The sequence below is a fragment of the Aythya marila genome (genome assembly GCF_965140915.1).
Source record: "Aythya marila genome assembly, chromosome: 2".
NCBI classification, from domain to species: domain Eukaryota; kingdom Metazoa; phylum Chordata; class Aves; order Anseriformes; family Anatidae; genus Aythya; species Aythya marila.
This window is the reverse complement of record NC_139043.1, coordinates 22,587,178-22,611,648: the sequence shown is the minus strand read 5'-3', so window position 1 is coordinate 22,611,648 and position 24,471 is coordinate 22,587,178. Positions and strand designations below refer to the sequence as shown.

The 24,471-nt window shown below is 39.1% G+C and overlaps 1 protein-coding gene across 1 annotated transcript; it reads left to right on the top strand.

The window, feature by feature from the left end:
• Positions 1-8,684: 8,684 nt before the first annotated feature.
• Positions 8,685-15,464, top strand: OLAH (oleoyl-ACP hydrolase; the record flags this gene model as incomplete). Its single annotated transcript, XM_082754373.1, has 7 exons — positions 8,685-8,745; positions 10,957-11,034; positions 12,415-12,553; positions 13,161-13,260; positions 14,190-14,359; positions 15,010-15,092; positions 15,331-15,464. Exons 2-7 carry the CDS (start codon positions 10,959-10,961, stop codon positions 15,462-15,464), a joined length of 702 nt encoding a protein of 233 aa, XP_082610499.1. The 5' UTR covers positions 8,685-8,745; positions 10,957-10,958.
• Between the last annotated feature and the right edge of the window lie 9,007 nt (positions 15,465-24,471).

The window sequence follows — 24,471 nt, the reverse complement described above, 5'->3', positions numbered from 1 at the left end:
CTACTAAAGTAGCGTTGGTACACTAAACATCCCCGGAAAGTCATCTGTAGTGTCTTTGTAATTCAGATGGAAGAGTCAGCTTTTATTGCCCCTTGTGACAAGTGCTTGCTGTTGCAATCTTCCACTTCCTTTTTTTCAATGTAGATTTTGTCCTTCTGTCTTAATGCCTTTCCTTTTGAATCCTTGAGCCACTGCCTGTCCCATCTTAGCAGCCTTGCCTTTATCTACAATTTCACCTTTCATGTATGTCATGGTTCTACTCTGTGGAATTCCTCACCTCTCTCTCTCACGTTAACAATTTCCTCAAAAATTTGAACAAAGGTTATGCAGCTGTGCCATATCAGAACTGACAGCTGGAAATGTAGGGAAGGTTGTATTACCCCTTTTTGTGTGTTCATCTTTGAAGCACGCACATGGGTGCAAGTCTTCCACAAGAAAATTTCTACATTCCTACATTTTTTCAAGTCTTAGTAAAGGGATGGGTAGATAGCTTTCTGGAGAACAGAGGCATATATGTATTTTTTGTCATCTGCCTTAGGATGATAACAACTACGTTAACCTTCTGTTTGTAATATAATCTGCTAAAAGTGTAGCTCAGAGTGATAATTTGCTGGGAAAAATAAGACCGATGTAGCAAAAAATTTGAGTATACTGCACAGTTTTCTCCATTAGTTCATAGTGTCTAGATTTAATGAAAGATTACCATAGTCTTAATTTTTCAAGAAGAAAGATCAGCAGTTTCTTGAGCTCAGGAGATACTGAGAAGTGGTTTCCTACAGAATTTTGTCTCATGGTTTATTCGTTTTTCTACCCCCTAATTGCAAGATCACACCATTGATTTTACCTGAAAAGGAAAAATTAAATGGATATTAGTCCACAGTCCTACAAATGCTGTAATGGATATCACTATGCCTGTTACAGATGTGCTTTCTCTCTAGTTGGACATCTTTTTTAATTATTATTTTTTTCTAAAAAGCTGAAGTACTCTGGAAAATACATATTTTTTACTTTTATTAAAGATGTGATTGAATGTGCACAAGCATGCATGTGATGTAGTAATGTGTAAGGTGGTGATACAGCTGCAGAAATAAGAAATTAACTGGATGACAGTATTTAGGATATCAAAGCATGCTGGTATCAAAGCTGCACAAGCTACATTTCTGTTATGAAGATGAGGTCAGTAGAGAACCACATTGCCTACTTTGCCTACTGTCCTACAGCCCGCCTGCTCATTTACTATGGATTTGCAGATTTCATGCTGATGCCTTGACTTGTTAGGGCCATCGTGTTCCCAGCCAGGTGTCTCAGATGCTTGCCTGGCTGTAAGCAGTCCAGTGGCTTTGATAGTGGATTCTGTACCTGCCAGCTAGGTGGATCATTTGACTCACAGGCACCATAGTCCAATTTTATTCTTATCAATGGGCTGCTGAATAGACTACATTAAATCTAAATTCAATGAATAGACAGACCACTTGGATGTGGGAATCTCTTTTTGCCTGACTTCCAGAATCTGCAGGCAACCAGTTAAACCATGGATGCATGTATAAGATGTGTCTAGTGTCTAAGTTTTACAATACCTAGGTACCTGAGAAGCCTCTGTGCTGCTGGACTACCCAACAGATGTGTTCCATGCTCCTGCAGTTCATGAGTACTCATTTCATAGACTGAGTCCCATAAAAATATTTTCATTTGGGAAATATCAGAACAGCCCTGTGCTGCAAGCACTCAGTCACTCAGTGCTTCTCTACTAAGGGCTTTATGTTCTCCACAGGGTGGGGTTGTTGGATCTGTCTCTATGTTTGTCCTAGTATTTGGTCAATGCACATGTTTTGTTATTGCGTGTGTATTCCAGGGCAGTTTGCATTTGTCCACCTGTCACAAGGTGAGGCCATAACAACAAGTAAAGCAAATGTAAAATCTCATAATGCCCTGAAAGCCTATGTCTCAAAAGTGTGGTTAAAAAGTAATGTAAAGTGTCTTTAGTATACGGCAAGACCGTATCGGTGTCCATTTTAGACTCCCCCATACAAGAAGGATATTGTCATACCAGGAAGAGTCTGACTGGGGTCCCCAAGATTGTGGCTAGAATGTGTAGGATGTACAATGGACGATGTGCAAGCAGAGGCTTAGAGAGCTGGTTTTGTCTTAGGAGAAGAGAGCTAAATGAAGATTTAATTAATACCTTCACCTACCTAATGGAAAGGTATGAAGAGGGCAGAGGCAGGCTCTACTTGGGTGTACTCTGCAAAAGGACAAACAGAAGACATGAGCTGCAGCAGGGGATTAGAGGGAAAGAAGTATCTTCACTGTGAGCATGAAACACTGGAACAAGGTTACCCAGGGAGGTTGTGAAGACTTAGAGATATCCAGAAGTCAACTAGACATGGCCCGAGCAACCTGACCTAACTTTAAAGTTAAATCAGACTTCAAAGATGGCCCTCTTTTGTCTGGGAGTTTGGACTATATGATCTTTAGAGGTCTCTTTCAACCTAAATTATTCTTTGATTTATCAGACTGCCCTTTAAGTCTTTTATACAACTATTGATATTTTTTATTGAATTTTATTTTCAGTATATTCTAAATGTAAAGAGAGTAAAAGAATATACATTCCCCCAGGGAATATTTTCTTAAAACAAAATGCAGATGTTTTTTTCTCCCATTGAGCAATTTCTTTGACAATAGATAACAAAGAATTATTCTTTTGACTGTAAATGCTCTCAAGAAGATTTTGTCTACCATTAATTGATCATATCATGTAGCTAACTTAAAATTTATAGCTAATAAAAGTTTGTTTGTTTGTTTGTTTGTTTCATGAAACTTTACAATCCAGGAAAATCTTGATTATGCAGAGGAATTCTTATGTATCCTTATCTATCTTCAGTGTAATAGAGTCAAAATTAGATCTTAGGTAAAAGATCTGGGTGAAAGATAAAGACAATTTAGAACTAACCCATTATTTTTTTTATAGAATTCCTACCTTGCAAAAAAGACATTTCCCTAAGCAGACATGCCTAGATTTCACTTAAATTCAGTTTCAGCTGAATGTTTGCACAGGGAGATCATCTGCTCATGCAATAGTTCTTACATGTGTCATTTTTACTTTTTTCTGAATTACAGTGAAATCAGCTGAAGGTGTCTTGCAGACCTGTAAGACAGACTCTGCACTTTCGTTCTTATTGTTTTGTTTGTTTTGATTTGTTTTGTTCTGGTTAAGTAGGAGTTGTTAAATAATACTTAAGGGCAAATTGCTCCATTAGGTTAGCACATACGTATCTTTTATATCCAAACTTTGGGATTGTATATGTAATCACAACATGCATCTTTCCAGCTGTTTTAAATGGAACAAAGCTTGCAAAAAATGTCACAAATCCTTGTCCCTTTCCTTGTATCAACAGGACAATGGTGAAACTGTGTGGAATCAGCTGACTAATTTAGCTGAAAACTAAACTGCAAGGCAAGTGTTAGTTTTCAGCCTGATGAACTGCTCTTACTACTAGGCTATGTGGTTGTTAGTGTTGACAGAAAGATCAGGGTAGACAACTATGCTCTGGGAAGCTGTGAAGGGCAGGATTACCTCTGTCATTGTTACCAGGAGCAAATAAAACTGAGGGAAAACCTGTCTTTTCCCTAGGTTACTCCCTAAACCTCAGTTCCACTGTTCCTTATCCTTGCTTATCCTACAGGTTTTGCATCAGTTAGACTTGACTTGTGGCCACTGTTGCAGCAGGACCTGCTTTACTACTTCATAAGCATCCTAACTATGGTGATAGGCAGCTGGAGGTCCCTCTGGCCTGTGTGCCAGGCCTTGGTACCCACTCCAGTTGTTTTTTTCTGTAGATTATCTGCTGTTCACCAAAACAAAGTTGTAGCTGAGTCCCAGCTCTACAGAAGGAGGAAATACAGACTCCTTTGCCTTCATTCATACAGAGATGTAAAATGTTTTAATAAATAAGAACTTTGAAGCAAAGGCAATTTCCATTTAGAATAGTGTTATAATAGTGTTGTCATCAAACTGTAGTTAATCCTGTCTCTGATAAATCTCACCCCATTACTGACTTTTTGACAGGAATCTCATCTTTGTTTCCATACTTTATTAGCGTATTTCTGCTTGTGTCAATGAGTTGAGCTGGTCACAGTTTGAGGCCTGCTTTGGTACATGCATGAGCAGGGAGGAGTCTGTATGAGCAATTCATGGACATCAGTGAACTTTACAATCCCTGAATTCTTGCCTTTTTAAGAAGGGGGTGTCTATCCATCTTCCCTGGAAAATATAAAATATAGGCCAAAGATGACGTGAGGGGTCACAGTCTGCTTTATGGCCTTCTTGTCACATCTATCCATCTGTGAATTCATGCCTACAGCATGAGCTGTTCTTTTGGGTAAATGTTTGGGTAAATATTTTTTTTAACCAAATTATCCTTTCGTCCCATACGGTTGATCTAGGGATATCAGAGTTGGAAATTAAGTGGGATGATGAGGCCTACTTGTGATGCTGGGAAAGCTGTAGGTGGTGCTATGGAGCACTAACAACTACCAGCAGCTGGTGATAAAGGTAACACCTGAATGAATGAACAGCACTTTTACAAAGAGAAAGGTATCGAAAAATATCCAACGTTCTTATTGGAAGCCCCTCAGCGTATTTGCTCTCATGCATCCATTAGTCGACTGAATATGAGCCAGCAGTGTGCTCAGGTGGCCAAGAAGACCAACAGCATCCTGGCTTGCATAAGAAACAGTGTGACCAGCAGGGCCAGGGAGGTGATCGTCCCCCTGTACTTGGCTCTGGTGAGGCCGCACCTCGAGTACTGTGTTCAGTTTTGGGCCCCTCGCTACAAGAAAGACATTGCGGTGCTTGAGTGGATCCAGAGAAGGGCGACAAAGCTGGTGAGGGGCCTGGAGAACAAGGCCTACAAGGAGCGGCTGAGGGAGCTGGGCTTGTTCAGCCTGGAGAAAAGGAGGCTCAGGGGTGACCTTATCGCTCTTTACAGATACCTTAAAGGAGGCTGTAGCGAGGTGGGGGTTGGTCTATTCTCCCACGTGCCTGGTGACAGGATGAGGGGGAATGGGCTTAAGTTGCGCCAGGGGTGTTTTAGGTTGGATCTTAGGAAGAACTTCTTTACTGAAAGGGTTGTGAGGCACTGGAACAGGCTGCCCAGGGAAGTGGTGGAGTCACCATCCCTGGAAGTCTTCAAAAGACGTTTAGATGTAGAGCTTAGGGATATGGTTTAGTGGAGGACTGTTAGCGTTAGGTCAGAGGTTGGACTCAGTGATCTTGAGGTCTCTTCCAACCTAGAAATTCTGTGATTCTGTGATTCTGTGATCCTACTTGTGGGTGGATAGTGCAACAGCAGTGCCTGAAGGAAGGAAGATGAGATACTTGTAAGCTGTCGCTATCTAACTGAGCTTAGCCCAGCAACCAAGAAAGGTGTGCTTAGTTAACTCTACTGGCAGCCAGCTGCAGGTGGCAATTGCTATGCTGCCCAGTCAATATTTATTTTTTATTTGTTGTGTGGTTGTTCATGCACTATATGCTGACATTAGGACAGAATTCATTTTCTTAAGTCATTACAGCTAGTATTCAAGTCACGCACACAGATTTTTATTTATTATTATTATTATTATTATTATTGTTATTATTTTAACTTTCCTCTTCCACGTCATACTTCTGCTTCCAATTCCCATTGAAATTGCTGTACTTCCACTTTATTTGTTGTGCCAGAGTTGCTGAACTACTGAAGCAAAAGGTTCAGGGTGAATTGAGGCTGCACTAATGTTATGGCTCTTCCTCTCATCCTGTGTGGTCTTCAAATACATTTGGTTTGTTTTACTTCTGTCTATGCAAGGACTTGCTTTTGTCCTGGTTTTGCATTCATTTGGTAGTTGGCATCCAGTCCTGGTTGGTGCTTTCCTTGCCAAACGCATATTTGTTGTCCCGATTATAGATATTGCTAATTATGTATCTTTTCTCCCCCATCAACAAATTATCATGGGATATCAGTTTTTCATCTGTCATTTTTCCTTGATAAACCACATGCTGCATGTCTGTCCTTAGGCTATGATAAATACAAACTATTATAAATCAATTTAATCCTTTTTTTTTTGGTGAACTAAATCCCAATCTCTTCACTATTTCGTTTGGCCAGAACGGTCTCCCCGTGACATTTCCTAACGATTTGTGATGAGATTGCGTATTTACTCCATGCACTGGTGGAATTGCTACCTTCTGGGGTGTTCAGTCTCTTCATTTTCTATAAGAGCTCAGCTTTTTATGTCTGGAAGGGGTATCTTAGCAGAGACTTTGTATGGTACTACTCCTGGGCATCTGTTGCAAGCCTCTCCCTGTAACTTTAGTTGCTTTATATGTTTACTGTACATTAGCCTAATGCCTTACTTTTTTATGTATTCAGATCAGGTCTGCCCTTTTCACACTTCGGTTATCTCTGTCAATCACTTAGTTCATTCACTTAGGCCTTGACATTTCTTTAATTGCCCTCAGTTTTTCAGGGTCCAGTTGAACTCCCTCAGAGCTCAGCAGATGCCTGGCATAGTTGTTTATAGGTTTCTTCTGTTTCAGTTACTTTCTGTCCATCCTAAAATATTGTCTTCAATGCTTTTAGGAGTTGCTGGATTCGTGGCAGTTGATTGTCTTTCTCATGCAATCTCCTGCTGCTGCTGCTGCTGTAAACTTCAACTTTAGGCTTGGAAGTTCTCTATTCCCCCATTGTCATTTTCTTGTGCATTTGTAGAAAATAGTATGTTCTCTCTCATAAGCTCTCTACTAGCTATGTCTTGTACCTGATCCGGTGGTATAAGCAGAAGTTTGAGTGAGAGTATTTAGTACTCTGGCGGCATTCATCTGTCCCAGTCTCCCCAGGAGATCCTACCAATGCATCTCTAAAGTCTTCCATTCTGCAAATTTTACTTTTCACTCCACATTTCATCCACAAGACTCATATTTTATTCTATATAATTCTCAGAGGCCATTCTTAAGAGTAAAAACAAGTTGAGGTGCATGATACTTTTTATTTCATTAAGAAATAAAAGTCTGTCTCAAGACTCCTGGAGAGGAGGCTTCCTATGGCTCTCCTTCAGCTAGAATGACAACTGCTTAACTGCACGTCTCTCCAGGTATACTTTTAAAAGAGAAATATTTAAGTTTATCCTTTGAAACAGAGTGACAAGGAAGTGATGTATAGTTGCAGTAAAGGTGCTAAAAACAGTAAAGATTTGTTAAAGTAATAAATTATATATTAAAAAAAATAATAATTGGCAAATGATGGTTGACAGTTGAGAAAGCAAATGAAATAGTTCACAGTGTATGTTATACAATGTATTTCACATTGGGCAATATTAATAACCAGCATTTAATAAGCAACATACATGACAGTTCTTCAACTGAGAAACAATGCTTCTTTGTTTCTTCAGAGACCTGTATGTGTTCACTTTACTTTTCAAAATGGGTCACATTAAATTACTATTAGTGAATTGCAACTGCCCCAGCAGTGTTCTTATTCTTAGACACAGATTACATTGATTGGTTTCCAGAGTTATAAAAAATTGCAAAACTGCATAAAAAATTACTCTTGCTTGCATTGCCATTTCTGGTAGAGTCACACTTAATGGTCATCTTGTAAGTGCTTTACCCACCTATAATCTTCCTGAGTTACTATTAGGTCCACTTGTTTTACTACTGTGGTCCAAAGAGACTGAAAATTGCCATAAAGCAGCAGCTAAGAAATCCTTAAGGAGAAGGAACTTCTGGACTGGTACTGAGTTGGCAAATTTTGTTCTGTAAAGCCCTCTTTTATCTTCATCCCTGGAAATGGGAAAAATAATTCTGGTTGTGACTGACATCTCTTGAAACTGCTTAATTTGTAAAAACATTAATTTTCATTTGAAAAACAACAACAACAACAACAAAAAACTAATTCTTTGGTACCAAGAAAAGAAATTTAGAAGGCAAGCAAAAACAACCAGTACATACTGGTACATATGTACCATTACATACATCGCTAGTACTACAAATGCAGTTGTTTGTGGGGTTTTTTAGGTTGCTGATAGCATCTGATCCCCAGCAGCACAATGTACTAGATGATACGAAGTCATCACATGGTGACCATGACGTGTTGTTCATGTGCCACTTCTTTCAAGACTGCAGAAATTTTAACTGGCCTATTGAACAAATGCAGTGCTTTATTGAAATCAGGCACTGGTCTTCTACATTTACATTTTCAGCCCCCTACAAAACTGTCCAGCAGTGGTGTGAGTGCTGTTATTCCGAACAGGGTTCTTCTAAATGGCTGGGTTTTCTTCTTTCCTTTATAAAGGCTTTTTCTTCAGTTAGGCTTTGGGCCTCCGCTCTTAAAACTTCTCCAGCTTCTGTGCTGTCACTGGTATGCTGACATGTGCTGCTTACAGCACTGGGGTTGACGCGGAGCACCCTTCTGCAATTGCTTTACGTCACACCTAACACGTGGTGCTCCAGTCTCCTTTGGGGACTCGTGTATTTCAGTCCCTGCCTTTTTTCTGGTACCTAGACTCCTCCCCTTAAACCTGAAAAAATACTTAAAGCAAGCACCTGTGCCACCCGGGTGCATATCCCTTCCTCACTTGCAAGACGGGCTTTGCCCTGTATCTGCTAAGACGTAACAGTTCTGGGTCTTGCTTCTTGTTACGCAGCACTGACAAGTGGATCAACCTTTAGGCTGTCGTTTCCTGGCACTTGTGTCCTTCGTAATTATTCAGGTATTTTGCATCTAAAGTAAGCTGGATGGTGATAAAATCTGCATGAGTGGCAAGTGTGAAAGGCTCTCAGTGACTGGCGATATATCTTTAAATAGCTTAAGGACTTTGACAAAATGTGCTTCTTTCTCATGCCTGAAATTTTTGTGTCATCTTTAGAATCAGTTTGAGATTTTTCTTAATTTTCCATCAAGTTAAAAAGTTTCCAAAATGTTTGAGTGTGTGTCTTTTTGTGGAAAAAGTGACTGTGTAACTGGGAGTAATGGTCCTCACACTAAATGAACCTACCCAAGGAATTACATCTTCCGCAGTGCTGGTTCCACCATCCCTCACTAATTTCAAAGCTCACAGGCTTTTGCCTATTGACTTTTGCTCCAAGTTTGTTCATCTTGCTTTTCTTGCAGTTCCTTTGATGTGATTCTTAACAGATGCTGACACACTTCCCAGTTTAAACACACCTGAGATTTAAGAAAACTTCAGCCACAGCAACATCACAGTAGATTTTCTTCTCTGTTGGTTGCATTAAGATGGGTATGAATTGCTACCTATTCTGATCCAGTTGCATTTCTCACACTTTTTGTGCAGGTAGAAAGGGCTGCATGTAGATATGTACGTGTATTTATGAATAATCTGCCCTTGCATATACTGAACTATGTTCACAGGGAGAAATAATACCTGCAAGGATTTTCAGCACCTTTGAAATGTATTTTGTTATTTTTTCTGCTTATTTTTATCTAGTAAATACTAGTTCTCCAGTCTTTTTCACAGGAACACGTGATTTTATTTTAATGGTTGCAGGGTTTTTTTATTATTCTATTTCTCTATTGCTTCCAAGTAATTTACTTTTACTAGGTTTTTGTGTTGTTTGTGGTGTTTTTTTGACAGAACACAGCCTGGTACATGGTAAGTAGTAGGTTGTCACCTGAGTGCTCATGTCAGCAAATCTAATCAGCAATGAAGGAAAGGAAAGGAAAGGAAAGGAAAGGAAAGGAAAGGAAAGGAAAGGAAAGGAAAGGAAAGGAAAGGAAAGGAAAGGAAAGGAAAGGAAAGGAAAGGAAAGGAAAGGAAAGGAAAGGAAAGGAAAGGAAAGGAAAGGAAAGGAAAGGAAAGGAAAGGAAAGGAAAGGAAAGGAAAGGAAAGGAAAGGTTGAGAATCCCTTTTCTGATAGTGAAGACAGCGTCTGGTGCTAATGACAATGCAGTTGGCATATTTGATGCTATTTTTCTTCTCAGTATGAAGGGAGAAGTAGTTATAAGCCTTGCTTCAGCTGTCACTTCTGTCTGTCAGGCAACAAAAGCACTAAAGCTGCTGTGATAAAACTGAACGTGGTTCTGGTACCTACACCATCTCAAAAAGGATACAACAAAATCAGACGCCAGAGAAGGGTAAGGACCATGGTCATGAGTATGGAAGCACTGCCATACGAAGAAAACCCAAGTAAACCAAGCCTTTTCATTCAAGAAAAATAACTGACAAAAGAACTGGAACATGACAGAAGATCTCAAATATACTTAGAAGCAAATGCTGAGAGATGCACCATTCACTTTCTTTACTACTCTGAGGGCATCAAACTCAGTTGTAGGAGTCCTGTTCAATACAGAAAAGTAGCTCCTTACGCATGCAGAGGGTAGTAGTAGATCATTGCAAGAGGATGTTGTGGATGTTAACCACACCTAAGGGGAGAGTGGATAAATGCATGGAAGAGAAATTCATAGATGTTTCCCATATATGAAGAAACTGCATCCAGCTATTCCCTGGACATCCATTTTTACTGCTGTCAGAGACAGAATACCGAACCAGGTGGTCTTTATGTTTTCTACCTCTTCTGTTTGGGTATGCTCTTAAAGCCCGTGTTTTTAAAGGGTCACCTTGAAAACCCAGATTGATATCTTTTGCTGCTTGTTCTTTGTCGTCAGTGACTCAAATAGAAGAAAATATTGCAAAAGATGTTGCCCAATGCTATTCCATCACCATTTATAAAAGCAGAACCTGGTTTCCACAGTCGCATGAAGATTATCTCATAACTGTTTGTCTATTGCCATAGCACAAGCAGTTCTAATGACAGAAAATATTAACCCATTGTTTTAAATCTTACTTCATTCATTTTAATTTTCCTGTACCTGAAGAGTCTTGTTCTAGAGTAATATGATGTTTTCTTGTTTTGTTTGTTGTTGTTGTTGTTTTGTTTGTTTTGTTTGTTTGTTTTTCTCCTAGGAATGAATAAGTTGATCTCCCGTCCACACAAAAGGCCAAATGCTCTCTGTAGGCTGATTTGCTTTCCCTGGTCTGGAGGTAAATGTTCTTTCTTTGATCGATGGTGCGAACTCTTCAGCAGCACAATTGAAGGTTGGTCATTTGTGTAGTTAAAGACTTTAAGAAAGCTGGGGTCTCTGAAATACACAGTTGCAGAATATAATGCTCTTGACAGCTGTGCAGTCTTTCTCCAGTGGATATTATATTCAGAAAGGAAGTCTACTAGGATTCCACATTTCCATTGGGATGCTGGGTGTACTAAGCTTCTGTACCACTTTGGATCAAAGTATATTTAATTAAGTTAAAAAGCGACATCCTCAGAGATAAATTTCACAGGACTATAGTATGCTTGTCTGCCTTGGAAACTGCTGGTTTGATTCAAGAAAGGGCAATGCAGTAAAAATATGCTACTGCGTATTCCAAACACATCAGCAGTGCCTTATATCCTTATGTAAGAACAGTGAAGTCATAAGAATTGTTTTTTAATGTTGAGAGGCTGCACAGAATGAAATTCAGTTTATCAAGCATTTTTGTGTGGATAGAAATACTTCTAACAACATTACTAAGAAGATAGCCTAGGAATGACTGCAGAGCCAGAGGAATAAAGTCAGGGAGCAGCACGCTCCTTCAGATGCTTTAATTGTGCTGAAATAAAGTAAAAAAGACATGAACATTTTTGTACTACTGTCTGTGGTATTATGTGGTGGCTTATTCTGTCTCTTGTAAAATACGTTTCACCTGTTATGTCCATGCTAGTTTAGCAGTGTGTTCAATGTCAAGGAAATTTCAGAAAATCACCATTTTTACTGATCTATTGGTTACTTATTTTCTCTAAACTCTGAGAGGAAAAACTCCTAATTTTGAAAGGGGTGTAAAAAGATAAGATATGCCCTTTTGTATAGCTATTAAATCCCATCAGTTTATACAATTCTGCATTTTACTGTGTGCAGCACTGAAGAGCCTTCAAAGAGGAAAATGGGAACTGTATGATCCTAATACAGTTTGTTAACATTCTAATGTTGCCCTGAAAATGATATTTTTTACACAACCCTCAGAGTTGGTTTTATTGAAATCGTTATTTTTATCAATGCCTACAGCAATAAAATTTTCAAAACCTCAGCTGAGATCATGACCTTGTTATCATTTTAAGTGGATTTCTGACTTAAGGCATTTATAAATTTGATCAGTGGGAGAGGCAACACTTTTCAGTTAAGGAACGAAACCTGATCTGTCTTTAATCACAGGATTAAAATATAGCAGTAGCAATAGCAAATACACTGTATCAACTACAAAAAGGATTAATTTAAATAATCTGTATACTCTGCAGAATAGATTAGAAAATTTAGTAAAAATGATGTTACTGTTTTTTCTTGAAATGACTGTAATTCTTTTCCCTCCCTTCCTCCATCTCTTCTGTAGTGTCTGTTATAAGGCTTGCTGGAAGAGAATGTCGTGATAAGGAGCCTTTTCCAGAAGACATGGCAGAAGTAGTTAATGAAATTACAAGTACTTTGTTAAAAGATCTGCAAGAAAAACCATTTGCATTTTTTGGTCACAGGTAAAGATGTATACGTTTTAGATACCCTGGTGAAGGAACTGTAGGAGTAGATAGTGACTTGTCTTTGTTTGCAAAAACCCTAGGCAGATACACTTCTGCAAAGGTCTTTTGTCAAGCCATGCTAAACCATGCTGCTAATCTCAAAGACTCTGGTTATTTATATTTTGATTACTTCAGGCACAATGTCTTCTAAAAATGGCAGTGCTGTGATTTATTTTTACACTGATAAATTATAATTGTTTATTGGTAATATTTGTGTCAGTGCTTACTCTAAAGTGAGCATATAGGGTGAACAAATGTGTAGATTTTGAAGATCACTTAGTCCCAAGTATTCAAAATAACTGTCCTTGCTGGGATTCAGGAAACTACTAGAACAAATGGGGGCAAAAAAGGTCTCATTTGTAAAATTAGTCTGTGTTGGAAGGTACTTTGTGTGAGTTAGCTAAATCACTATATGTCATTTATATAGAACCATAAAATCCACTAGAGTTACAGTTTCAATAAATGCTCAAGGTAGCCAGTTAGCACTAAAATTTAAATTATATTCACGCTTTCCAGTTTTTACTTAATTTTTATTATGTTGTTTTAACTTCTCTTTTTGCTGCAGTTTTGGATCTTATGTTAGTTATGCAGTTGCAGTACACTTGAAAGAGGAGTATGGACTAGAGCCGGTCCATCTGTTTTTCTCAGGGGCATATGGCCTACATGTAAGTTATAAATTCATTAACAACAACAACAAAACAAAAAACAGTGTATTAGATGGCATGAGTAAAACACTTGTGAATTTCACATTGCAGAGTATTTACTGTGGCTATCCTTAGCCTAGGGAGAATAGTCTCCTTGAGCTAATGCTATTTTTTCTGAATGCTATTATTTACTCTGGTCTTTGGCTTAAAAAAGCAATGAAAACAAAACATAAAGTGACACTTCCTGCTCTGTAACATATGAAACAACTGTCTTAGTCTAGCATTTTATAAATCTCCTGCACCAGCCCTCGGTACATTTGACCAGGTATTTCTTTCCCTCCTCATTCTCTGTTGCCTTTGTAATCTGTTCTCAGTTCCCTCTGCTTCTGAGTTTCTGGTGATTCTGTTAGTCTTTCTCAGTAAAACAAATGAGCTGGCTTTTTCCTAGCCCTCTTGTCCTCAGTCATCATTTGCTCTTTCCATTCTTCTGTTCATGGTGTTTCTTACCAATGTTGTTCATTGAGCTAGTACTTCATGGAAGACATTATGATTCCTGAAAATTTCCCTAATCTGTGGGTCTCTCCAGTCCTACATTAGTTGGCATTGTCTCTACTGCAAGGTTTTTCTTTCTATTATATGTTTTATTAATTTTCTTTCAATAGTGAGATTCAAACTTTGGACAAAAACACATTAAATGTGTCTGGAAGTCTCAAAACAGTGTTTGTCTCAGTTATAATCAGTTAAAAACCAGTCTACTAACCCTACCCTATACCTGCAAATGTTAAGCTAATCAGCCATTGTGTATTGGTAATAGAGAATCTTCATACTTTTTTTACTAAAGCAATTATTAGTGAAAATACCATTTAATGTGGTGTATGTTAGGGTGTGTTATTCAGTATTATTTAATATGGTGTATATTTTATATGTCACCCAATCGTTTTGTCTGACAGAGTGAATATTTTTTTCTGATGACCAAATTCCGTGAAATAGAAGATAGTTGCATGCTTGAATATTTAGACATGTTAGGAGGAACTCCTCCTGAGTTTCTGGAAAATGAACAAATCAACAAACATTTGTTATGTATTTTAAAAGAAGATCAGAAAGTTCTTCACACATATCCGTAAGTTTTATAATTTTGAATTACATTTATATTTTAAAGCTGTACTTATGTCTGGTCACTTCAGGTTTTCTTTTTTCTGTCTCTGAAATTTGTTCTAGATTTTGAATTAGATTAGTTATATAAAATAAATAAATAAATAAACAGTAAACATAGTTTCCTCCTTTATGTGTTTTTCTATTTATATTTTAGTGTTCATACCACTTCTGTCTCCAGTGGATCTTATACAACAGCTTATGTAGCTGAGTGGTTAAGGTTTCTCATCCTGGCAAAGAGAAGGACCCATTTTGGCCCTTGCAACCTGACATTGCTAAGGGTTTGAAACATCAGAACTTGGATATAAGCAGACAACATAATTGTTTATCAGTGAGAATTTTTAATGCAGGTTGAATTTCTTTTTTTTTTCCTAACTGCTAGGTCATATTTTCTTGAAAACTTGAGACATAAGTGCAGTAAGGTAAGGAGCTAAGACTCTTACAGATACAGAAAGTCCTTTTCCTGATGTTCTGTGCAATTTAATCTATAGTATGTCTGTTATGTTATAAATTTTCTGTTGTGTTTTTGGGTAGAAAGAAAAAGCTTTTTTATATGTGGAGGCAAAACCCAAACATAGGTATCCTATGGAAAATTGTATAACATTTTTGTGTTCACAGTTGGCGTGATATAAGAAAGAAATACTTGTCTTGTGATGTCACCTGCTTTAACGGGTCTGATGAAAAAGAACATGGTTCAGAAGGTACTTTACTTAAATGGCTTTCCTCTTATACTTAGGCATTTTCTTGATATAACAAATCATTAAATGAATGGAGTTCTTCTGAATCTTTTACCACCTTCTTAAATGAAACAGAAATATACAGAAATGCGGAGAAAAACAGTTGATATGTGATTTAAAATAATTAAATAATAAATTTGAAATACTTATGTAAAATGACCACAATAGTTTACATTTCTTTTATATTTTAAATCTTTTTCAGCCTGGCTTGCAGTAACCAGTGGAGATACTTCCGTTCACAGTCTTCCTGGAAATCACTTTTATCTACTGGAGCCTTCTAATGAAACTTTCTTGATAAAATACATAACTAAATGTATAGAAAATTCTGACATATGAGTATTTCCCTCCATTTTAATAATAGAAGGGGTAAGATAACTCCACAGAACTTAATAATTAAGTCATTCTTTCTGTTAAATTGCATTCAGTTATGCCTAAAAGTAACTGTTCCTCCAGAACATTTTTATTGTAATCATTTAAAAGAAGTTGTTCTGTTACAAAAATAAACATTGTCTTCATGTCTTAAAAGTAAAAACTTTTCATCTTTTCCTTCTTTTCATCTCACACATGCACAAACCCTTCACTGTATTCAATAACATCATTTGCTAAAAAAGACAGTTGTTGTTTTACTTTTAGAGCTTCTCTGTATGCTTCTGTAAAAATGCTGAATGTAATTTAACATTCACAAAAATCCACAATTCTTAAAGAAATATCTATTTAATAGGTTCAAATTTATTTAGAATAAGATGTAGTCCAAAAATACAGTATATGTGTAAACACCCTTTACCGTGCAATGGTTCACACTTAAAAGATTTTACTGTCAGACTACTACAGTTATTTTTCTCAGCAGAGTTAGTTCATTAGCTACTGAAGAGTGAGTTAGTAGTGGGAATTACTCTGAGTATTCTAAATCCCATATTTTTCTACCATTGCTTTTGCTTTAGAAATATAAGCATTCATGGCATCCTCCTTTGATATACCTGCAAAGGAAAGTAGGAGTAATTATTGGCTTGTATTTGCAGTTCTATTTAAGTGATTACGTGTGGTAAATTTAATTGCTTTAACACCTTTTTTCAGGTTCCATGCCTCCCATTTGGCTTTGCCTTTCAAATCTAGCATTCCTGGGCACTCTGCCAAAATAAATGCATACCTTTATTGATTATCATGCAGGTTTATATAACATTTGCTTGATTGCAAGGTATGGGTGTAAATTTGCTGTTATATATAGTAACAGGAATACCAATATTAATATCTCCAACTGTAGCCTGTTTGTAGAATCCATACAGTTCCTTCAGTTCTTCATCTGTTGGTCTTGTTTTTAATTTTTTTACTTCTTCTGCAGCCTCATCAAAGTCAGCCTGATGCAAGAAAAAGAAAGTGTTAGTTTGCCTCTCAAGAGGTGTGCTTGAAACATTAATTTTAACGTGCACGGTAGTTCAATAGATAGGCTCTATTACTCACATAGTTTTAGTAGTAAGTCTATGTATTTTCTCCACAAAAGAAGTTTAATAAAGCTGTAAATTATTAGAAGGTGAACTTGGCCTACTTATTTAATAGGATCAGCATAGCTAAATTGAGTAAACCTCTTTTTTCCAACAGTTTTCTATCTAACCACTTGGAACCATTACAGATTGTCTAGTGTCAGAATGGTCACGGATTGTAGTGGGTTTACATGGCAAGGTTTTAGTAGTGGAGGGCTGCAGGGGTGGCTTCCCTCAGTATGTTTGCAAGCACCAAGCTGGGGGGAAGTGTTGATCTGCCGGAGGGCAGGAAGGCCCTGCAGAGGGACCTGGACTGGATGGGTGGAGGCCAAGGGGATGAGGTTCAACATGGCTCAGTGTCGGGTCCTGCACTTTGGCCACAACAGTCCCATGCAGTGCTACAGGCCTGGGGAGAGTGTCTGGAAAGCTGTGCAGAGGAAAAGGATCTGGGGGTGCTGGCTGATGCTCACCTGGACATGAGCCAGCAGTGTGCCCAGATGGCCAAGAAGGCCAACAACATCCTGGCTTGTACCAGGAATAGTGCAGCCAGCAGGACCAGGGAGGTGATTGTCTGTCCCTCTGTGCTCTGTTGTGGTGAGGCCACACCTCAAGTGCTGCGTTCAGCTTTGGGCCCTTTGCTACAAGAAGACAAGGACATCGAGGGCCTGGAGCACAAGGAGAGAAGGGCTACAAAGCTGGTGAAGGGCCTGGAGCACAAGGCCTGTGAGGAGCAGCTGAGGGAACTGGAACCCCCCTGTGGAGCAGGTGCAGAGAGTGACCGTGAAGGAGCGGCAGAGATGAAGCGCCAGGGACTGACCGCAGCCCCAATTTCCCATTCCCCTGCGCTGCTGGGGGGAAGGAGGCAGAAGAGGGTGAATGGGAGGGTAAGGTGTTTTAGTTTGTGTTTTTAGTTTCTCACTGCTCTAGCTTGTTAGTAATAGGCAATAAATTTCTCTGATCTCCCTACTCTGAGTCTGTTTTGCCCGCCACGATAACTGTTGAGCGCTCTCCCTGTCCTTATCTCAACCCCTGAGCCCTTTTCATCATATTTTCCCCCTCTTTCCCTTTGAGGAGGGGGAGTAAGAGAGCGGTTGTGGTGGAGCTTGGCTGCCCACCCGAGTAAAACCACCACACGGATACATTCATGTAAGTAATGTGTGCAATGAAAGCTGTGTATGTCCGTCGCATTCGTGGTGGGAGCATGAAAACAGTCACTGAACTTTACAGCACAGCAGTGATCTCCAAATCCTTTTGGCCTCATGGCATTGTGTTGGCTCTAATGAAGGAGCTCCCCTGTGGAGCCAGTACCTCTGAGAGGTACTGCACACTTCCTCCTTCATTTCCACCTCTCTGATGAAAGTGCAGTAGCTAACCAGCTGTCAGCGCACCCATACCTCATGGAGACTGAAGCAGTGCTACTGCCAGGACAGCCTTCCACACCCAGCTCTCAAACACTGTAGAGCACCAAGTGAAGCATAAATTTAAGGCTGAAATACCCCTTTCGTCTTCTTGTGTCTCACACTCACATTAACCCAAGGCTATAGCTGCTATTCTGTCTATAACCTAAGTCTCAAATTAGAATTAGCATAGAGTTTGTAGTCTGTTTCATGCCCAGGATATGTCAGATAGCAAGATTTTTGCACAGCAACTACTGAACTGCCAGTTTACTGCCACTGCTATAGTGCAGTAAACTCCTACATAGTACTGTCACATGTACTATGGTGCAAAAAAGATGCTATATGCTGCTTTCAGTAACTATTGTATCTTCTGAGTTGGATGTGCCTTTGCAGAAGCACGGTATATCACTCAGAATATACTATTACATATATATTTAAAAGCAGCCTACAGTACGTGTAAAAAATCAGCTCTGTATCCAACAATTGTTTCAAGGTGATTCTGAAGTTTTGTTTAAATACCCAAGACCCTGGTGGTATCTCAGCTGACTGTACCATGCTCCTTTAGGCTACTTATTTTTTCCTCTAGTTAGAGGAGAGGGTTTTTTGGTTTTGTTCTAAGTAAGAAAACCTATCCTGTATTTGTCTTAATTGATGCTGTTCTGCTTGGCAAATGACTGTGCTGGGTGGAGCAGGTGAAGGAAATAAAATAAGCAAGACCTGCGCTCATTATAGCATTCTTTATTTTAAGAGTGAAAGCACAAGACGGGCATTTCTGTTTTAAAATAACTAAAGAAAAAAAAGAATTTAATTACTGACTGATGCTCAAGCATATTTCCTCAAAGAAAGGCCCCTTCATGGAGTCACAAACTATACATTCATTGATTTAATGGCACATCAGCTGGTGGCTGGCTGCTTTAAGGCACCAGCAGCAGGTGAAAGAGGTTAAGAACAGGTAGCTGGGGGCACTGATCACAGTGATCTTACACAGACACCTGGCCACTATCCTATCATTATTGTTATTATGGAAATTCAGTTTGTCTAGTGGGTAACGTTCCTGGCCACAACATTTGGAGAAATTTCTAATTTTTGTAAAACTATCAATTGCTATTTGAAATCAACAAGGAGAAAGCAGAATTCTTTTAAGAACAACACTCTGTGAATTTAGATCTTGAGGCCTGCTTACATCTACAGTTTGCCAGTGTGTTTTCTTCCTTCCTTTGGCATAGAGAGAGTTCTTAGCAAGTCAAGGTCTTAAATTTAAAAGAAAAGCAAGAATTCCTTGGCAAAGGAGGTTTGTTATATCTGGAAGGCAATCCTCTGTTAGAACAGAGCTGCTTTTTCCCCACCTACCCAGCTAGCGACTATAGCGTCACCACTGGGGGCTGTGTCGCCATTTTTAAGAACAGAACTTATATCGCTTCTGGGCAGATTAGAGATGAGAGATTATCTATGTGGTACTTAGAACAAGACTGTCTTGAACAATCTGTGAACTGTATGAAATATATAAACAAGAAAAGGAGGACTAAGGAGAATCTCCATTCTTTATTGAATGTGGGGGTAAGCACAGTGACAAGAGATGAAGAACAGGCTGAGGTACTTAATGCCTTCCTTGCCTCAGTCTTTAGTAGCAAGACTAGCTCTCTCTGGATACCCTGCCCTGAACCGGTAGATAGGGATGGGGAGCAGAATGAAGCCCTCATAAACCAAGAGGAAATGATTAGTGACTTGCTACACCACTTAGAGGTACACAAATCTATAAAGCCAGATAGGATCCAACCAAGGGTAATGAAGGAGCTGGTGGAAGTGAGATCCTAGCCACTTTCCATCATTTATCAGCAGTCCTGGCTATCAGGGAGGTCCCAGTCAACTGGTGGCTAGCAAACATGACCCCCACATACAAGAAGGGCTAGAAGGTGGAACCAGGGAACTACAGGCCTGTCAGTCTGACCTTGGTGCAGGGGAAGCTCATGAAGCAGATTGAGTGCCATCACGTAGCACCTACAGGATAACCCGGTGATCAGTCCCAGACAGCACGGGTTCACAAAAGCCACACTCTGCTTGACAAATCCGATCTCCTTCTACGACAAGGTGGCCCACACAGTGGATGAGGGAAAGACTGTGAATGTTGTCTTCCTTGACTTCAGAGAGGCTTTTGACACAGTTTCCCACAGCATTCTTCTGGAGAAACTGATTGCTCATGGTTTGGATGGGCCTACACTTCGCTGGGTGAAAATCTGGCTGGGTGGCCGGGCCCAAAAAACTGTAGTGAATGGACTGAAATCCAGTTGGAGGCTGGTCACCAGTGATCACCAGGCTGCCCAGGGAAGTACATGAGTCACAGTCCCTGGAGGTATTCAAAATGGTATGCAACGTGGTGCTTGGGGACACGCTTCAGAGGTAGACTTGGCAGTGCTAGGTTAATGGTTGGAACATTTTAATCTTAGAGGTCTTTTCCAACATAAACGATTCTGTATCTGGATGAAAAACAAAACAAAACAAAACAAAACAAAGCCAACAACTTGCTTGCCATTAGAAATAAGTAATAGCTGGGAACAGAGTTTTGCAAGCTCACTCTCAGAAGTGGTAACGTTGACTTCCTTGTCAAAGGAAAACTCCCCTTCACCAGGGGGAGTTTTAGGTTAGATGTTAGGAAGAACTTCTTTACTGAAAGGGTTGTTAGACACTGGAACAGCCTGTCCAGGGAAGTGGTGGAGTCACCATCCCTGGAGGTCTTTAAAAGACGTTTAGATGTAGAGCTTAGGGATATGGTTTAGTGGGGAGTGTTAGCGTTAGGTCAGAGGTTGGACTCAATGATCTTGAGGTCTCTTCCAACCTAGAAATTCCGTGATTCTGTGTGAAGTATTGCTCCAGTGATCAATTCCCTAAGAACAAATGGGAAGATAAATTGTTCTTACACGTCCTTTAATGTAAGACCATTGAGTTCCATCCATTAAGTTGGACTAATGGACTAAACTCACAAAGCCAAAGCTTCCACAGGTTTTTTCCTGCTTTGAATGACTGCACGCAACAAGGTCCAGTGAAGAACAACTTTTCTACAACTTGTCAGTTTAGGAAGAAAGTGAAAAGGCAAAGAAAATCTGCTCAAAATCAGCGAGGCAAATGCAAGAATCCAGTAGGAAACACCATCAGGCCTGGTGCTTTATAGGTTTCTACAATGAGTCAGAATGCAATGGCTAAAAGGTGGCTGGACCCCAGAAGGGTAGTTTGCTTTTCATTATTTGCTTCAACAGCATTTAACTGCATCTACACTCATTTGATCTTTACATCGTCTCACTCCTGTGGCAGAGAAGCAGATGACAGCGTCATCCTGACCACCATATGGCAGCAAGGACCCTTGATTCTCGTCGATCAAGGACAGTAACAATTATCTCAGTTCCAGTTGTATTGGGACTCCCAGATGTCATAACAACAGCTACAGAACAAGGCAAAAAGGTGAGTACAGGCAGATGACAGCAGCTGCATGTGGGAGAAACTACTCAAGACACAAAAGAAGCTCCATTTGTACACACACAGATTTGTCTGTAGAAACTCTTGAAACTCTTGACTAGGGCTCTGGGGCTTGATTGATACTTTAATGACCGTTCCCCTTTGAAGCCTGATGAAGTAGAAATCCCATTGGTGGCACCTTTCAACTAGGCTACCTGGTATAAGCAAGCACATCTTGGCGAGTCTATGGAGGGTCCTGTTTAAAAGTAGCAATGTAATGATTTATACAGAATAATAAGGAAAACATTTCCCCAACAGCACGTCAAGCATCATTAAAGCATCTAGTTGTTACCAACTAACTAAAACTAAGGATTTATTCTATTCTTTCCCTGATCATCTTTTATTCATTAATGGGAGAGATCCCAACCACAGGAAAGAAACTTAGGAGGAGAGGACACTTTATAGCAAACACTTCTTGGGATTGTATGAGGGTTAAGAGGTATACAAGAGCATGCAGGAAGCCCTACGCCTTCACAGTATGTAGTAACCTTTTAATAAATGTATTAACACTGAGAGTTTTCTGCTAACCTGTATATGGTGGCAGTCCATAGTTTGAAACTGTCTCCTCACTGCCAGACAACATTTTGAAATTGCCTTAAAGTAATAAGCTATTGCTTATTTTGCAATGGAGCAAGAGTTGTTACCTTCTGGCAGGTGTGAACAACAAATATTTAGCTAAACAAAATAATTTCAGTTTGGCTTAATGTTTTAAATTGGCAACAGTGGCATTCATATGGATGTGGATTCAGTCCTTATCAGGAAGAACTTCAGATATGTACATTCATGAACGAACGGATGGTTTTGCTGTCTTCATGGTGGTGAAATATCTCAATATATAGGTCATGAGAAACAGTGTTAGTAGTTGACACAAAGTGCAAGTTAATTTCTGTTCTAAAACTCCTTTAGATTGCTGACATTAAAAGGAAATTGTTAAATGTAAAAACGTTTTATGAATGTAATTGAATAAGAATGAACATTTTTCATGACATTGACTTTGACATTGGAATTTCATTGCACTTGAGAAAGCCTACAGCACCAGCTGCAGTGGTACTTGCCCTCAGATAAGTCGTTAGGTCAACAGGAAAATTCTCTTATCTTCTACATCTACTTGTTCTTGATGCCATGGAAGAAAAATCCATACAACAAGAAGATACTACTCTCAAATTTCATTAGAGAAATCGATTCTTTCTCCAGAAATGACAGCTTTGATAGTTTCCAGCTTCAGTGCAAACAAAACCATTCTGAGTCATACATCATTCAAACATTTGCTTACCCTAGAGGATCAAAAGAAACTGATCTTTGGTCATAAAAGAAAAGAAGGGAACATTGCTTTAGTTGTTAATCATAGTCCATAATTCACATGTGCCTTTTGTAAGCAATATAATAAAGATCTCCCTATGAGGAATTCCTAGTATTTGTAATATTAACACTTTCTTCTTGCAAACTTTATTTTTCTTCTTTTGCAATACTTTTCTTCTTGTTCTCCTTTTGTAGTGTCACTGCACTGGGATTTCCTACTGCCACCAGAAGTGCCTCAGCAAGGTCTGATGTTAAGCCCGTTCTTAATTTTTCACCAAAGAAAAATGGGTCTGTAGTCTAACAGTGGACAAACACGCGTCTGCATATGACTGACAGAAACACTTTCAATAGGCATGTATTATGGAGATGGGCTCAGCAAGGGAAAACAAAATCATTACTGAAACCTATGTGTCACTGAACTAAGGAAGAGACTGGAACTGTGCACCTCTGACATGCCCAGGAACAAAGCATTTCCCTCACACTGTCAGTATGGATGCATAAAAGGGACCTACGTTTCCTTAGGAAAACATATTTGATGGCCCACCACCTTTAAGATTGCTTTTCTAGATAAAAGTTTATTAAACACGAGGGAATGGCACAAAGCAGTGCCAGGGGAGGTTCAGACTAGATAAAAGGAAAAATTCCTTCACCATGAGGGTGGTCGAACACTGGAAGAGGCTTCCCAGCGAAGTGGTTGATGCCCTGTGCCTGTCAGCAGTCAAGAGACATTTGGACAACGCCCTCCCAAATACACTTTGACTTTTCACCCTGAAGTGGTCGGGCAGTTGGACTCAATGTTCTTTGTAGTCTCTTCTAGCTGAACTATTCTGTTCCATTCTGTACTAAAACAAGTGTTTCATTCTTCATCCCGACACCAGTAGATGTGATGTACTTTACTACACGTATCAGTGACTCTCACACCATCACAGACATCTCCTCATATTATCCACGCACGTACAAACAAAAGCAGCATTCACACTCCCTTAGCACTGAGATGAAGAAGTGGTATCAATATTAAAACACAACTGAGCTGCCGTAATTAATTGAAGATGAAATAAGTTTTATCTGCATCTTCATATTGTCAGCACTGCTGTGCACGAGTCCTTGTCAGGACAGAGATAAGGACTACTCACATCAGTGGAAACCTTCCAAATGCCTTGAATCATTTTCTGATCTAAACTTCACAAGAATGAACTACAAGCACACTAGACTTGTACAGACAAAAGATAACTGAAAAAAATAATAAAGTTAATAAGCTTACCTTTATATACTTTTATTCTAACTGGATCTATATGAAATATCACAAGCTACTGTTTCAAAAATATGCAAATGCATACCTTAAGCAGCAAGAAATGCACAGAAATGAAATTTTAATGTTTTTTTCTTCATCTCCCTCAATCCAATCATTGTGCACAGACTCACAGATTTTGCTTAGGATTTGCTTGCTTATACAACATACTTAGAAAGAGCCTGTAATTTCCTTTAATTGTACAATGATAAAATTCCCCTTTAATTCCTCAAATTAAAAGCAGAAGTCTGTATATACTTATATATATATGCAGACGTAAACATACACACATGCATTAAAGCTAAACGCATGACTTATCTGACTACTATCACAGACTTCCTTTGTGCAAAGAAAAAAATTAATTTATTTTCAGC